The sequence below is a fragment of the Herpailurus yagouaroundi genome, unplaced genomic scaffold (genome assembly GCF_014898765.1).
Source record: "Herpailurus yagouaroundi ecotype Mexico unplaced genomic scaffold, PumYag 140, whole genome shotgun sequence".
NCBI classification, from domain to species: Eukaryota; Metazoa; Chordata; class Mammalia; order Carnivora; family Felidae; genus Herpailurus; species Herpailurus yagouaroundi.
In genome coordinates this window covers 43,656,110-43,672,954 of record NW_024412395.1, presented here as the reverse complement: position 1 = coordinate 43,672,954, position 16,845 = coordinate 43,656,110, and the positions used below count along the sequence as shown (strand labels likewise).

At 40.2% G+C, this 16,845-nt stretch overlaps 1 protein-coding gene across 3 annotated transcripts in view; it reads left to right on the top strand.

Moving 5' to 3' along the window:
• The window catches only part of DPP4 (dipeptidyl peptidase 4), a 109,062-nt gene that overhangs the window by 42,524 nt on the left and 49,693 nt on the right, over positions 1 to 16,845 (top strand). For all 3 annotated transcript variants that reach the window (XM_040475193.1, XM_040475194.1, XM_040475192.1), the window contains 3 exons: positions 9,991 to 10,086; positions 10,496 to 10,587; positions 11,939 to 12,019. In XM_040475193.1, the coding sequence (XP_040331127.1) occupies positions 9,991 to 10,086; positions 10,496 to 10,587; positions 11,939 to 12,019 (269 nt within the window). The remainder of the gene's footprint in view (positions 1 to 9,990; positions 10,087 to 10,495; positions 10,588 to 11,938; positions 12,020 to 16,845) is intronic.

Here is a 16,845-nt window from a genome sequence, read left to right as displayed (position 1 = left end):
CATGGTCCTCTCTGTCTTCCAGGTCAGCAATAATATGTCTTCACATGGCCTTCTTATAAGGACACCAGTCATTGGATTTAGGGCCTGCCCTCGTCTAGTACGACCTCGTTTCAACTAACTGTATCTGCAAAGACCCTATTTCCAAATAGTTACATTCTGAGGTTCCAGGTGGACATGATTTTAGGGGGAACATGTTTCAGCTCAGTACAGCCTGGCAAATATTTGGCGAATTGAAGGAATCATCTTGAAGCTCATGCAAAAAACATATTTTTTGATTAACATTTTAATGTTGCTCTAATTCTGATTAAAATACTTACATTCATAAATATGGAGTCAAGCCATCCATTTGTAGAGTACAGTGCTAGCAGCTGTTTGATGAAGATAAAATAATCCTTCCAGCTTACTTATAGTCTAGTTAAGACAAGACTGTTCAGATTACATATTTAAAAATTTTTTTTCAACGTTTTTATTTATTTTTGGGACAGAGAGAGACAGAGCATGAACGGGGGAGGGGCAGAGAGAGAGGGAGACACAGAATCGGAAACAGGCTCCAGGCTCCGAGCCATCAGCCCAGAGCCTGACGCGGGGCTCGAACTCACGGACCGCAAGATCGTGACCTGGCTGAAGTCAGACGCTTAACCGACTGTGCCACCCAGGCGCCCCTAGATTACATATTTAAATAATGGTATAAAATTACTTGATTAGCTGGAAAAACATCGGGTGCAGAAAATAAGCACCAAGGAAGACGAGGAGGGAGAAATGAGTGCCATGTAAGTAGTAAGGGACAGATCCAGAGGCATGAGGAGGGACAGTGAGAAAATGAAGGCCACCCGTGTGGATTGTTTACTTGAGATGTTTGCTAATAAATACAGGGAGAGAAATAAAGAGATAGCTGCAAGGTCAGGTAAATATTTTTTATGATGGCTACATCCTGTGCATGCTTAAGGACAGGGCAGAAGTAACCACTGACTGTGGAGATGCTGAAGGAGAAGAGGTGAAAACAAAGTCCCTTGGGATAAAGAAGGCAAGGACTGGAGACACAGGGCGGGCTGGCTTCTTCCTCCAAGTGCTGAGGAAAGGGTTGGTGGAGGGGTGGTAGGAGGGGCATAGCACAGAAGTGGGAAGCATCGTGGGGAAGAGGCCCCTTAGAGTAGCTTTTGCTATAAAGGAAGAATTGTTGGATATTTCATTGGATAAATCCATATTCTTTTGAAAATGGGTACTGCAGGACCTGATATATTTAGGGTTGTGTTATGTTCTAAATCTAGGGAACATGAAAAGAAAGGAAGAAAAGAAACTTGTTAAGTTCCTAGTTTTCTGATTCCTTTTTATGAGTTCAGGGAAAAGATAATGAGTTTCTGGATACACCAGGCAAGAATGAATGACGGTGGTATGACCTCCTTTCCAGGAAGTCACAAAGTTTCCACTTTTAGTAACAGTCCATAGAGAAAATTCTGGGGTTTTCAGAAAGAATTGGCACCCCTTTGACTTTGGAGCACTAGGACAAATTATGTTCTAATGCAACCTACCAACTCCTCAAGTCCAAATGATATTACCAACCTATCTATCTGGATTCAATGCAAACGTTGAATTTGAACACTTCCATAAAGTCTAATGTATCCATCTATACCAATTCACAAAAACTGCCAGCATGGAATCTACCATATGCGACCACCCTCCCAAATATTTAAGGTGTTTAGAAGGGTGGTAATAACCATAGGCTTCAGAGCCATATTGCCTGGTTCAAGTGTAGCTTCGGCACTTAGTAGCCATGGGACTTGAATCCACTTACTATCTATGCCTGTCTTCACCTCAGTTTCCTTACCTGTAAAACTGCGATGAGAATAAGTTATTAAATGTACGATGCCTAGAATAGCCCAGCACACTGGAGGAACTCTGTAAACATTTGTAGTTGTTATTCTTTATGTATTTTTAACTCGTATGTTCTTTTAACAGTCCCAGAGGCAGGTGCTATAATACTAACACTTGTCTCACAGAATGCTGGGAAGGGGAATGTTTGTGGCAGTTTTGTTTTCTGGTGATCATTTTTCCTTATATCCTGGCAGACAAACACTGATCACAGAGTGGCCTTGTTGATTATACCCATAAATCTTTCTGGAAAATTCTTCAGCAATTCAGTATTAGAGCTTTCAGCTTCACCAAATGCTGATGTTCTCCAACACCTTCTGTTGATATCTGACTGCAACTACTTTTGAGTATTTCTCAAGAGAAACCAGCTCTTTGCTAAAATAGCTGTGTGTTTCATGGGCCTGTGAGCCATTTATCCATATAATTTATACATTTCCACCTTTCAGTTGTTTCTTGTCACCTGGAATTACACTGGTTTAATGTCAGTCAACATCGTGGGCGTAAAAGCCTTTATTTATAAATATGAATTTGGGCTATGATTGTGCCAGTGTTTATTCCCAGAAGGGTCCTAACAAGAGAAGAGGAAGTGACTATGAAAATGAATGAATGAATGAATGAATGAATGAATCACTTTTCATTTCAAAAAGGAATAAAGCAGCCCTGATGCCCTGTTTAGTGCAGGTTTCCTGTGTGGGCTTCCTGGGGTGAAGGCAGAGTGAGTAAACCCAGTGCAGACTGGGTTTAGATCAGGAAGTCCTCTGGCCTTGCACTTATTTGCCAGTGGCTATAAATACCTTCATCTTGACCCGAATTTTGAGGCATGAATATTCTGCCTACTGTCACTTTTCTGCATATATATTGGAGTCTTATGCTGATATTGTTTCAAGGCAATTAGAGTTTCAATTCAGTATCTGTCTTTCAAAACTGATCTTGGGAGCAGTTTTGTTTCTGTTTTTTTTTGTTGCTTACAGTTTTGAGGAATGTATACACAGTGTGGTCAAAGGAAAGCTAAGTCTGGCCACCTGTTTTTATAAATAAAGTTTTATTGGAGCACAGCCACATCCATTTGTTTACGTGTTGTCTGTGGCTGCTTTCAGGCTACAGGCAGACTCAAGTAGTTGCAACAAAGAGGCCTGACCCACAAAGCCTGAAATATTTACCATCTGGCCCCTTAAGAAGTTGCCAACCCCAGGCCTAGATATTGGATTCTTAGAGACTATCAAGACCTTATTTTAAAGGCAAAATGTGTTAGTCCTTATATTGTAAAAATCCAATGGCATGAAAAACACAGAAATTGCACTCAGTGTTTCAGCAGCGAGATTTAATATGAAAATTGGTTGCACAGATTAAAGATTAAAAGAGAAATTCTGAAGTAACCCAGAGACAGTAGCTGCAAGAATGTGCCATCTTTAGGGGTTGGAAACAAAGAGGAAGAAAAAGGACACAGAAGAAGGCTCTAATGGGTGTAAGGCACCCAGCTACTTCTGGCACCGTGGGGAGCCACAATGAGGCAGGACTGGGCATTCCAAAGGTGCTAGAGGCTGGACCAGGTGCTACTTCTGGGCGCATACCGACAGGATCAACAAGAAAAAGGAAGTCCTTCCTCTTCTCCTACTGGCCAACCTACTAACTAGACCCATCTGGCCAAGTGCACTGCACTTTGTGCTCCCACTGTCACTTGGAGTTCATTGTGCTGGTATTTGAAACCGTGTTACTATGTTTGTATTGTCCGTTTGTACTGTGTTTGTATTCATTCAACAAATACTTAGGGACAGTCTATTATATGCCAGGCACTGTTCTAGGCTTGTGGTGATGTGATAGTAAACAAAACCAAACACAAAAAAATCAGTGCCCCTATGGAGTTAACATTCAGTCAAATAAGGCAGAGAGTAAACAAGATAAGTAAAACATATGATATGGTAGATGGTGTCATTGTGAAGGAAAATAAATAAGCAAGAAGGCCCATAGAGAATGCCATGAAGGGGGTGGGAGGTCAGGTCTTAAATAAAGACCTGTGGGGGGTGAGGAAGGAAGTCTTGGGGCTATTTGAGGGTAGGAACATTCCAGGCAGAGTGTACCGCAAATTCAAAGTCCTTGAGGCGGTAGTGGACTGAATCTGTCTAGGGAACAGCCAGGAGGCCAGTGCAGATAGAGAGAAATAATATGGGAGGTGGTGGGGGAGGAGGTGAGGCTGGAGTCATGACAGACAGCCTCCTACTAAGTTGTTCCCTTTATCCCAAACTGTTGCTATTCTGGGAAATATGAATTGTGACATTTGGTTGGCCTTTCAGAGCGGACTTTTGAAACTACGGTGATTATATACCTAACAAAACTTTGGTCATCTGACACTCTGATCTTACAGTAAATGCGTGGAGGGTATACTCAAAGGTTCTACAGGCTCCAGCTCAGTGGCCATGCATTTATCAGATATCACTTGGTGTACCTAGGATGTTTCTCTTATGAAGTGAATCTGGCAATTATGACGATAGTCTAATGCTTCTTGTGTTTAGTAATCAGAGAAACATCACGCTTCAAAAATTCTCCATGTCACCAAGTTGAGTGTTTTTCCTCCCTGCTATAAAGTGCTGACTCCCACTATGGATGCTAGGGATGGCATGAGACATGTTAAAGGGAGAAAGTGATGTTCACTAGCACTACGCAAATAATTACATTGTGCTATCCTAGATGTTTTCTCAATGTGTCGCTCTTAGGCTGTCTTACTAGGATCATTTGGGATATGAACATAATGAAACTTATTACTGTAACTATTATTTTACTGCAGATAAAGTCCTAATCTCTGCAGTACTGCAAGGTACTTGAGAGGAAAGACTCCTCTATTTGTGTTTGTGTCCTTGTTGCCTAGCACATGCTTGAAACAAAACAATAAATAGTGTAGCATACTCTAAGAGACTCTTAAATAGAGAGAACAAACTGAGGGTTGATGGGGGGGAATGTGTGATGGGCATTGAGGAGGGCACTTGTTGGGATGAGCACTGGTGTTATATGTAAGTGATGAATCACGGGAATCTACCCCCAAAATCAAGAGCACACTGTACACACTGTATGTTAGCTAACTTGACAATAAATTGTATATATAATTTATATAAACACACACACACACACACACACACACACACACACACCACACAATAGTGTAGCACATCTGGAGGGATCCCTAAATTCTAAATCCTAAGCTAAGCATTTTGCATACATTATCTCATTTAATCACGGCACCTCCCCATGAGCTATGTAATGGTATATTCTTGTTTTCTAATAGATTAAAAAGTTGAGGTCTTGAAAGATTCAGTAATTTTCCCAACACCTCAGTGCAAGAATTGGACCTAGGCTGGCATCCAAGCTCTCTGATTTCAAAGCCACCAGGGATCCAACACTTTATTGGTATTTGTTGGATTTATTCAGATGGGTGGTAGCCTGCATATGCTACTGGATAATACAGGGTCTGAAGGGCCTTCCAGTCAATTTCTTCTTCTGCTTCTTGATTTTGCTTCCTCTGTCCCTATGTCAGGGCTGCTATTTTGCTGTGGCAAATTCTAAAGTAACACTCATTTTATTTCTTTAGCATCAATACAAAATGTTAACTGATTACCATATGGAACACAAGAACTCCATAACCAGATATCTTTTTCCTGTGTTTTAACAACTTAATGAGTTTATGATCCGTGAAGAGCACATTTCTTTTTAGTTGCATTGCATTAGCCACTTATTTACCAAAACAGTTTGTCTTTGTGAAGTAGAAATATTCACATCACAGTCTAATATAGACAGATAGTTTATTATTCATAAATATAAAATATTCAAAATATTCTGTAATCATAAGGTAATGATTGGTCAAAGCAAGTCTATTCCATGGAACTAAACTACTTCCTCACATGGATCTTACCATTTTGGAAATACTTTCATTCTGAAATGATTTTGATCCTACTGCAAGACTTCATTAAGATACCACACACTTTGATGAGAATTTACTATTAGGTTGAATCACTTTACCGCTATTTTGTCATTTTTGACTGATAAGAGTGACATTTTCATTTGGTTCAACCTAATAGTTGTTCTCACCAAGAAAGTAAAATCTAAACTTGCTAACCTTGATTTTGATTTTTAAATTAAACAAGACATGAATCTAAGAGTTTCTCTATAAGCTGATGGGTAACATATGATTAACCGCTTTGCTTGGCTAGCACGATGATTTGAACTGATAAGTCAAGTGAACGGCATGTCCCAGGCCCACCAGGAAAACCACACAAGCAGCCAAAGAGCTTCATCTGTTGCCACAGCAGTGCCCTGTGAGTGAGCAAGTAGACAAGGGAAAAGAAACATGAGCGTGTCCTGTAAGCATTTGACAGAAGAGGTTGTAACTTGGCAACAAATTATGAACTTGCTAAAGGTCAAAACTTGGACTTGGCACTCATGCCTTACAGAACTCGCTTATCTAGATGTTTCAAAAGTATCTTCCAATGTGCACTGCTTATCAAATGGCAAGGCAAAAAACAAGGAACATTTGTTGCTCTATTTGCTCCAGTTTAGCAGTGCTGTTCTGGGACTGGGTAGCCAGGATATGGAAGGCAGCTCGCAGGGTCATGGTAAAGTGACTGAGTGAGCCTAACATAAACCTAGGGAAGCCTGGTCCTTCACATATGTCCTGGGCCATAGCAGAAGTATGGCATCAGTGTTGATATTTGGAACATCAGCAGATGGATTAAAATCATACTGGGCCCATTGTGAGCAAAAAGGAGCCCAAACATGGTAGAGATGATGGGTTTGGGAAAGCTATGGCCTGATGAGAGAATGAGCTCAGCATTGTCTGAGACAGGAGAGAGGTGAGTGCTCAGTGAGTCATCCATCATGAATGTGAAGAATAACACCCTGGGGGGCAGGTGACATCACAGGGAATTTTGCTCAATTATTTTAATATTCCAGATTTAAGCATGCTACCCTAAAAAGCCAGGACAAATACCATTCTGTGAGATAAGATAACATTGTATGTAGTCTGTTCTAAGTACTCAGTCAATTCTCTTCTTACAAAGTCAAGAGTCAGTGAAAGATGCTCTATGTTGATACGTCTGTTTTATTATATATATATATATCTTAGGTTGTTCAGGCTGCATTAACAAAAATACCATAGACTGGGTGTCTTACACAACAAATACTTATTTCTCATAGTTTTGGAGGCTGAGAAGTCCAAGGCAATGGCAGATTAAGTCTCTGGTGTCTAGTGAGGGTCTGTTTCCTGTGTGGAAATGTGGGAGAAGTGGCAAGAGAGCACTCTGGAGTCATTTTTATAAGGGCACTAATTTCATTCATGAGAGCTCTACCCCCATGACCTAATCACCTCTCAAAAGCCCCATCTCCTAATACCACCACATTGGGAGTTAGGATTTCAACATGTGCATTTTAGAAGACACAAAATTCAGTGTTCTCCACTGTAAACGTGTGTGTGTGTGTGTGTGTGTGTGTGTGTGTGTGTGTGTGTGTGTAAATTGTTCTATAGCAATAGGTCTACCTAGATATCAGTGGGTAATATAGGACTGTGAATGTCTATAACTGTTTATACCTTGAGCTGTACTAACTTTGGAATGTCTTTTGTGTCCATTTTAAACTAATAGCTCTTGATAGGGTATATATCCTCAATGGTATTTTCAAATAGTACTTGCTTTATAGCTATTTGATGTGTCAGAGAATGATAAGTTGAATACAAACAATTCAGGGTATTTAGTGAATAAATCTATAGATTTGTGGTTTTGCAATCCAATATGAGTTTCAAATATTTTCTGTAACACAAGGCTTTACTTCCTGTTTGAAAGTTTGCATGTCCAAGCACTGGTTTTACCCATTTGCTATATCTCTGCTAATTTTCAGGGGTGAAATGCAAGACTGAATTGAAAAAAAACACATTAAAAAAATCTTTAACGTATTTAGCAAACTAGGCTTAAAAATATCAATGAAGTAATAAAGTTTAACTATTGAAACTGAAAGTTTTGTATGCAGAAACAAGGCAATGTTATCAGATAAGATCCAAATAAATAAAATCTTAAGAAGATCCAAGTAAAGTCTTAAGAACATCTTTTAAAAGAGCATTTTGTGTAAGAGAATTGCCTTTCCACAGACTTTAAAAAAAAAAATAACATGAGAAGCTGCTACTGGCTTTTCAGTCCCCAAAAGAGTAAGAAGAGTTATAGGAAAGTTATGATGGTGGCTGCTTTTTTGACTGACTTATGTTTGCATGTATGTGGAAAGAACAGAGAATATGGAAAAACTCTGTCATCACTGGAGGCTCTGTGGTTGGGGAAGGAGCATTACACTGGATTTGTTAGGCTTGTAGAATGATATCCTACATGTGCCTACTATGGTATAGAACTGTGCTAGGTACTAAGGTTGATGAAAAACAAAAATCCAAGGTCCTGTCTTCAACAAATACATGGCCTCGCTAAGTATACAACACTGGTAGGCATGGAAAAATTGTTATCAGCAGAAGTTATTAAATGAGTAGTGTTGGGGCAAAAGTCAGAGGAGACAGCACTGAAGTCTTGATGAGAGAGGAGGGCGTTGGCAGGTGGAGGACTGTGCCAGCCTGGGAAACAGTTGGAGATGTTGTAGGGAGGAGGCTCAGGAGAAGGGGCAAAGTCAGAAAAGCCAAAGAAGGTTTACTGGGTTCAGTAGGCAATCAGCATGACGAGGTTAGAGGCTTAATGCACAGAGTGAGTAGAAATGACCCTGGAGAGTCTCATGCCAGACCGTGGAGGTCACGAGTGCCAGGCTAAGGAGTTGGAATCTTCCTGTGGGCATTGGGGAATCCGTGAAGGCTTTTGAAGAAAAAGTCACCAGGACGAAAGTGGATTTTGGGAAAACCATGCCAGAAGTGGTGCAGTGGAAGAATTGGACTGGGAAAAATTCAGGGCAGGATACCTGGAAGAAACATTTCGCAGGAAGAATCAACAGGGTTAATAGGATGCAGGTGATGGTAAGAGAGAGCGACATCACAAATGAGTTTCAGACTTTGAAGTGGGGTCTCCAGTAACAGAATCTAAAACCACACACACACATTCCCTAGGGAAAATTATTTTCGAAGGAAGACAATTATCTTATACAAGGTAGGTCTGGGGTTAGCATGGGACAAGTCACTAAGAAGGCCCCACACAGCACTGGAAATGTGAGTTTAGGGTGTGGAAGACTAACGTAGTGAGTACACGTGTTGTTATGTATTTAAATGGGAAATATGCCTGAAGCCCAGGAAGTCCCATTCTCCAGAGTCCTCTGGAAGGAGAAATGTAGAAAGCGAAGAGGAAAAAGCTGAAGATTGAACATCAGGGCATTTCTGCCTTTGAGGTCAATGAAGAAAAACAGAGTCAAGGAGGAGATGGAAAAATAAAGGCTAGAGACTGAGAAGGAGAAGCGAGGAGGTATCACAGAATCCAAGAGAGGGTTTCATAAAAACCCCCCTCAAGTTCAAGGAAAGATGATAGAAACAAAGGTCACTGAATTGGGTGCTCAGCAGGTCTTAAAGGTCTGTGCAAAGCAAGAGAGCTTGGAAGTGAACCTTCAGGCCTCAAAGAAGGACAGTCTGGCCTTGTGCCCATCTACTGTGCAGCCACATGTAGCTACTGACCAGGAGTGTGCCTAGTCAGCCTGGATATGCTGTAATCATAGACGACATGCCGGTTTCAAAGAAGTAGTATAAAAAAGAAGAATGTGAAGGATCTCATTAATAAAATTTAAATATTGATTGCATGTTGAAATGATAATATTTTGAATATTTGGGGTAAATAAAATATGCTGCTGAAATTATTTTCACCTTAAAATCTTTAAATATGGTTACTAGAAAATGTACTTAAGTTATATTTCCATTGGATTTTGCGGATCTAGACCTTATAGGGAAGCTCGCTAATATAGGCACTAACATAGCTCTGGGAGGTACACCAATCATATACGCTTTAACAGTTAAGTGCATTCACCCAGCCTGAAGTCTTTCAGAATGTGTTTTCCATTTTGTGATTGTATTCCTGTATATTGTGACCAGTGTATATTACAGTGATCCATTTATTTTATCCAAAAGTTAGGTTATTCCATCTTACTGAACATTTGGCTCTTTTTTTCAACCAACAGATGATGCTGCAGCTGACAGTCGCAGAACTTACACTCTAACTGATTATTTAAAAAATACTTTTAGGGTGAAATTCTACTCCTTGCGGTGGGTTTCAGGTAAGGACTTTTTTTGGGAGGGGACAGATTTTTATGCTTGCGCTCATTCTAGTTAAGTTGTGGGGCACTTTTGTGGCCCTGAGAAGATATCCTTGTTTGGTTAAACAACATAGGAGAGTTGTTTTGTTTTGTTTTGTTTTTCTCCTTAAGCGTGCAAAGAGAAATAAAACCTTAGTATTTCTTTGATACATACTATAAAAAGTTAAAAGTGAATTGAAACCTTGACAGTAACGATGGGGAAGTGGATGCATACTAGTGTCATATCCATCATTTAATGTTTCTCTGACTTACAAATGCTTATTGAGTACTTGCGTGAATGTAAACATTAAGTTTTTACTGGATAATTTTTAGCTGATGAAGATATTTAATCATAACTTGAAATACTGATCTGACCATTTTCTTTCTTTAGATCACGATTATCTCTACAAACAAGATAATAATATCTTGCTATTCAATGCTGAATATGGAAACAGCTCCATTTTCTTGGAGAACAGTACATTTGTATGTTTAATCACATAATTCATTCCTACTTTAAGGATAAATTCTGGGGATTTTTTTTTTTCATAACCTTTCAAATCATGAGTACTATCATTTCTCATCTGTTGAACTCTCTCTGCAGCATATGGCACAGTGGATCTTTCTCTTCTTCTTGGAATGCTCCCTGCCTTGGCTACTTTTTAGTCTCCCTTGACGATTCTTCCTCCTCTGCCCATACTCCTCAGTGTAAGTGCCCCTCAGGGCTCTGTCTTCACTTGCTGGCCTCTGTCCCCACTTGGCATGCTCTCCTTCTGTGAACTTCATACACTTCCACAGCATCAGGGCTCTCCTTTTCACCTTGACTCTTGAATGCACACCTTCAACACTAACCTCCTGCCAAGATTGAAATCTTTTCTTTCTAGTAGCTTGCTTGCTCCTGTCCACCCATGGCCTCAAGGTATTTTAAATTCAGTATCCCAAGTTAAACTAGTTATTTCCCCTTGACTCTCCCAGCAAACTGAAAGCACCCTATTCCTCTTCCTGAGTTCCCCATCTTGGTACGTAATGCTCTTCTCTGAGTCACTTAGGCTAGAAAATGAAATTCCACTCTTTAAATCCTCAGAATCCTCTTTGATTCCTGTGTGACCCCACCCCCATATTTAGCTATTCAACAAACCCTATCATTTCTCCCTCTGTAATGTCAAGTACCCCTCAGATTTCTGTTTCCACTGTAGAGTCCTGGTTCAAGGTCTTTTTAATCTGTGTGAGTGAGTTTTCTAGCTTGTGTCCCTATCTCCATTCTGTAGATGAGACCATTGCATTGCCCAAGTCTAGGGCTGATGCAACCCTACTCATCTCATGTCAGATACCGTGTCAACCAGAGCATCTTTGTAAAGACAGATAAGATTCTATCACATCCATGTGCAAAAAGTCATTTATAGTTCCACTTTTTATATTTCAGTCCAAGCTATTTTTTGAATTTTACATCCTCCCACCTTATATATTTTCTGATGTACCCTATACTGTGTTCAAGTTATGCCTAATCTCTGGATAGTCTCTTAATGTGCATGCCCTTTCACACATCTGGTGTTTTGCTCATGCTCTTCCCCCTATTGGGAAATTTCTCTCTCTTTTCCTGATCCCTACCCTCATGGTGGTCTTTCGTTGGTTGGAATTAATCCTTCCCTCTCTGGTTCTCTAACCCTGATCACCATATACCTTGCACAATGGTCATTTGTGTCGGGGGATGTGCCATTTCTGGGAGCTCCCAAGGCATGAGCCACATGTCTAGAACCATACCTTGTACATAGTAATTACTCAATAATGACTGTTAAATGAAGCTGTTCAATTGTTCTTTTTTCTATCTGCTTGACAGGATGAATTTGAACATTCCATAAACGATTATTCGGTATCTCCTGATGGACAGTTTATTCTCTTAGAGTACAACTATGTGAAGGTAAAAGAAATGCTGTCTTACAACCCTATGAACCCTATGAGTATGTTACTTTATAACTGATTTCAAGTTCACGAATATTTAAGATTGACACCTAAGTAATATAATAGGCACTAAAATCTCATTAATCCAGCATCAAAAGGAGCAATAGCCATTCTCATTCATAAAGGGTAAGTCCAACAACTGTTTTCAAAGCAGTCTATTTTTTGGTGTTTTCAAATACTAAAAAGTACAAGTAATACATTATAGATATAAAATACAAGTTAAAATAGAACTTATAATTTAAATTGTTTGACTTGCACATCCAGTAACAGAACCCCTTATTTCCTTTGTCTCAGCTTTATATATAGTAAATTCTCAGTAAGTATTTGCTTTAGAAAGAGTCATACTTCCTCTCCTCCAGAAGAGACTCTGCAGGGTGGTTCAGATCACCTCCCAGCTTCCAGGTCCTACCATATACAAACCATTCTAAAGGGGGAGCCTCAGCTCAAAATCAGAGTCTCACACACTCAGGAAAGCTTAATCACATATTCTCTTCACGTTTAGAATGGCTACAAATTGCCAGTAACTTTAACTGCAGCTTTTTATTTACTTTTATGTTTTCTAATGCTTATTTATTTTGAGAGAGCGAGATGGTGAGTGGGGGAGGGGCAGGAAGCAAGAGAGAGAGAGAGAGAGAGAGAGAGAGAGAGAGAGAGAGAGAAAGAGAATCCTAAACAGGCTCAGCACTGTCAGCACAAACCCCAATGCGGGGCTCGAATCCATGGACCATGAGATCATGACCTGATCCCAAATCAAGAGTCAGATGCTTAACTGACTGAGCCACCCAGGCGCCCCTTAACTGCAGCTTTTTAATTATTCCTGGATTTGACAACAGTTGTCAAGTATAGGAAGTCTTAAGACTTGTAGGAAAGATTAAAAACCTGTAGGGATATTCTGCATTGAAAGCAAACTACAAAGCTGGAGATCCCCACCTCTGCCTTTTTATTCTAGAATAAATAATAAATACTGAGCAGCCTTATCTCACGCCCCAACACTTCTATACTCAGGCCAAGTAAACCCCATCTCCTACTCCATTTCCCATTTCAACGTGGTGGCTCTCAATCATAATATTTACCCTGGATTCACTGTGTCCAGCTCCATTTCCTGGACATGAAGACTCTCTGACTCTGTTCTGCTAAACCCATAAAGTAGGAGCCAATCAGAATCTTAGGACAACTTTAACACATCTGTTCCCAATAATGGATTGTTCATTTAATTCAGTGGTTTTTATTGCTCTCTATAGATTAAAATCACTTGAGGAGCTTTTAAAAATTCCCAGTGGCCACATCCAATCCCCAGATTCATAAATTATAGTATCTGGAGTAAAGATGGCATCCATGTTTTTTTTTTAATGGGCATATTATTTTAATGAGCAAAGGGCTGAGAACAACTGAATACAATTGCCCATGTTAAGGACAAACATAAAGGTTAAGGTAGAAACAGAAAGGTAAATACCAGCTCAATTTACTATTTGGCCAAGTTCAATAAGTGCTATATGATGTATACTAATGGATGTATTTCACTGGTAGACCTTAGCTGGGCAACCATCATTGGTAATTTGTATCTGCCTTGTCACTGTAGTTTATGTATGCATTTAACTGCTTTTGCTATTTTTCTGGTATTTCCTTCATTCTGCTGCCATCCATGTTTTTCAGGCAGTATCTACAGGACTCCTTTTAAAAACTAAGTTAGATCATGTCATGCCTATGTTTGAACCCTCATGATCAGTGATTTGCCATCCCTTGCAGAATGAAACACAAACTTTAACCACAGCATCCTCAGAAGCCTATGTGATTAGACCTCAGTCTGCCCTCGCTAACCCAACTCCTACTACCTTCTCTGGACTCACCATCTCGGCCAGTACTTCTCACCCCGCCTAAACCTTACAATCACCTATGGAGGTTTTTAAAAATACAGATGCCTGCAGCCTACCCCACACCAACTAGTTCAGCATAGTGATGGGTGGGGCCCAGGCATGGGTAGATTTAAGGGCTCCCAGGTAATTCAGTGATCCAAAGAACTTTTAGGTACACCACTCTTCATTTTTCACAAGCATCATTCATTCTCCTCTAAGGGCCAAAGTATTTGCTATTGCTTCATTCTGGAATGTTCTTCCCCTGATTATCATATGTTACTCCCTTTTTAGTAAATTCAAGTCCAAGCTTTCTTGGATTGCTTTATCTAACTTGGCCCTCTGCCACTCTGTTCTCCCACACTTCACCATTCACTCCCTACCACATTAGCTTATTTTACTTTCTCCATACCTTTGACTGCAGAGCACTAAATTACAAGATTATTCAAAGTAGAGCACTCCATCTTCTCTTTTATTTCTTAGAATGTCTGATAGAATTTTCTACAGCATACATGTACAACGTGTAGTAATCTCTATTCATTGCCTAATGCTCCAGACAGTAATAGTTGCATCATCTATCACATGTTGACGATATTCCAGTTGACTCATCAGGTCTCAGGATAACTGAGAAAAGTCGAGTTTTATTCTATTTCCTTGGAAGTCTACTGTGCAAAGTTCTTTAGATTTTACTCCATGGCTTCTCCATGACTGAACTGAGCGCATTTCAAAAGAGCAATTATTATTTCTACGTTGTGGCTGTGAGCAAATAAGTGAGTGAATGAGTGAAAACATAAATACATAAGTACTGTATGGCCTGGTATGTATGTTTTCCTAACATCTCCCCTTGCTGCTGAATGCTCCAGAGGTAATAGTAGCATCACCTATCGCATATTGACAATATTCTAGGAGCTCTGCTTAGCACTTCACATGCATTCTCATGAACCTCTCTTCAGATTGTTGTTGACATTATCCCCATGTTCCTAAAGAGAAAATTGAACCTTAGAAAGAAACTTGCCTGATATTACATAATGGAAACTTGTCTTAGTGCATTTGTGCTGCTGTAACAATACCACAGATGGGGTGGGTTAATACCAGATTTATTTCTCATAGTTCTGGAGGCTGAGACAGAGGTCCACGGTCAAGGTGCTAGCAGATTCAGTGTCTGGTGAGGACCTGCTTCATGGAACACAGTTGGCCATCTTCTTTGTGTCCTCAAATGGAGAATGCGGCATGGAATCTCTCTGGAGTCTCTATTTCAACAAAACAAAACAAAACACGCCTTATTTATTCTTGAGGGAGAGAGAGAGCATAAGCTGGGGAGGGACAGAGACAGAGGGGGACAGAGGATCCTAAGTGGGCCCTGTGCTGACACCAGAGAGCTCCATGCAGGGTTCAAACTCACAAACCATGACCTGAGCTGAAGTCGGCTGCTCAACCAGCTGAGCCACCCAAATGCCCCTGGAATTTCTTTTATAAGGGAACTAATCCAATTCAAGAGGGTTCCACCCTCATGACCTAGTTACCTCCCAAAGGCCCACCTCCAATACCATCACACAGGGGGATAGAATTTCAACGTATGAATAACAGAAGGTGGGCGACAAACATTATAGCCAAACTTGAATCCAGGTTAGAAGACTCCAAAGCCTGTGCTTTTCACAATAATCTTTCCCATCTTTGGCCTTCGGCTTCTCTTTGCTATGATGCTTTTGTAACCGCTTCTCTGTGTGGCAGTTTTCTGCCATCGAGACTTGGTCTAACAATCACTTTTTCATAGGCCTCTCTCCCTCTCCAGGCCCTAATTTATGATGCCTGCCTCTATTATATCTCTTGAGATTCTTTTCTCATATTTACTTGTCCATATCCCCCATTCAACTATGAGCTCCTCAAGGACAGTGAGCCTTTCTCAGCCAGTAATGCCTGGCAGAGGATAGCCGCTAATGTTTATAACCTAAATAGGGGGATGAGTCTGTTTCAACGATGAAGTGAACACCCCAGACATTTTAGGTTTCCTTTTGCAACTCATGATGGATCTGTCATCCTGAGTGATCTCAAACCTTCTTAAACCTCTTTTTTAGCCTGTAGCACACCGTTTGTCTCTTGCAGATAGAGCATTCAGAGGTTTCCCAGAAACAAGCATGGATTGTGTCAAAATAATCCAAGATTTAAAAAAAAAAAAGTATGACTCACAAAAGTTAGAGACTTAATACATAATTGTTGGCATGAGAGGATAGGAGGGTGATAAATGATAAGTGGGAAATATTCTTCAAGGTTGGAAACTCTGGCTTGTGTCTCAGCTCTGCCATTATACAAACTGGGTATCCTTGAGCTACCCATTTTGTTTATTTCATTCTCACAGGTAAAATTTGATTTTTATATCAGTTTGGTTTATTTATTTTTTTAGTTTGATTTATTTACTTTCAGAGAGAGAGAAAGAGAGCAGGGGAAGGGCAGAGAGGGGGAGAGAGAGAGAATCCCAAGCAGGCTCCACACTGTCAGTGCAGAGCCTGATGTGGGACTCAAACCCACAAATCATGAGATCATGACCTGAGCCAAAACCAAAAATTGGATGCTTAAGCCACGGAGCCACCCAGGTACCCCTGGTTTGGTTTATTTCTTGAACACAGACTATGTGGCTTGTGCTAGACAAGACTCCAGGTATTTAAAGATGAATAAAACACAATTTCTTTCATCTAGGAATATGGTAGGGAAGACAGACATAAAGACATGTTTTAATGTGTACACATGCATTCACATAAAACATAATTTTTCATAAATTCAAATCTGTGTATATATATGTTATCTTCAGTCTTACCTTTTTTTCCTCTTATGCCTGGTTCTCTACTTCTCTCCACCCCCATCTTTTCCCCAGGTATCACATGTTAAGAATCGTGTGTGTGTGTGTGTGTGTGTGTGTGTGTGTGTGTGTGTGTGTGTG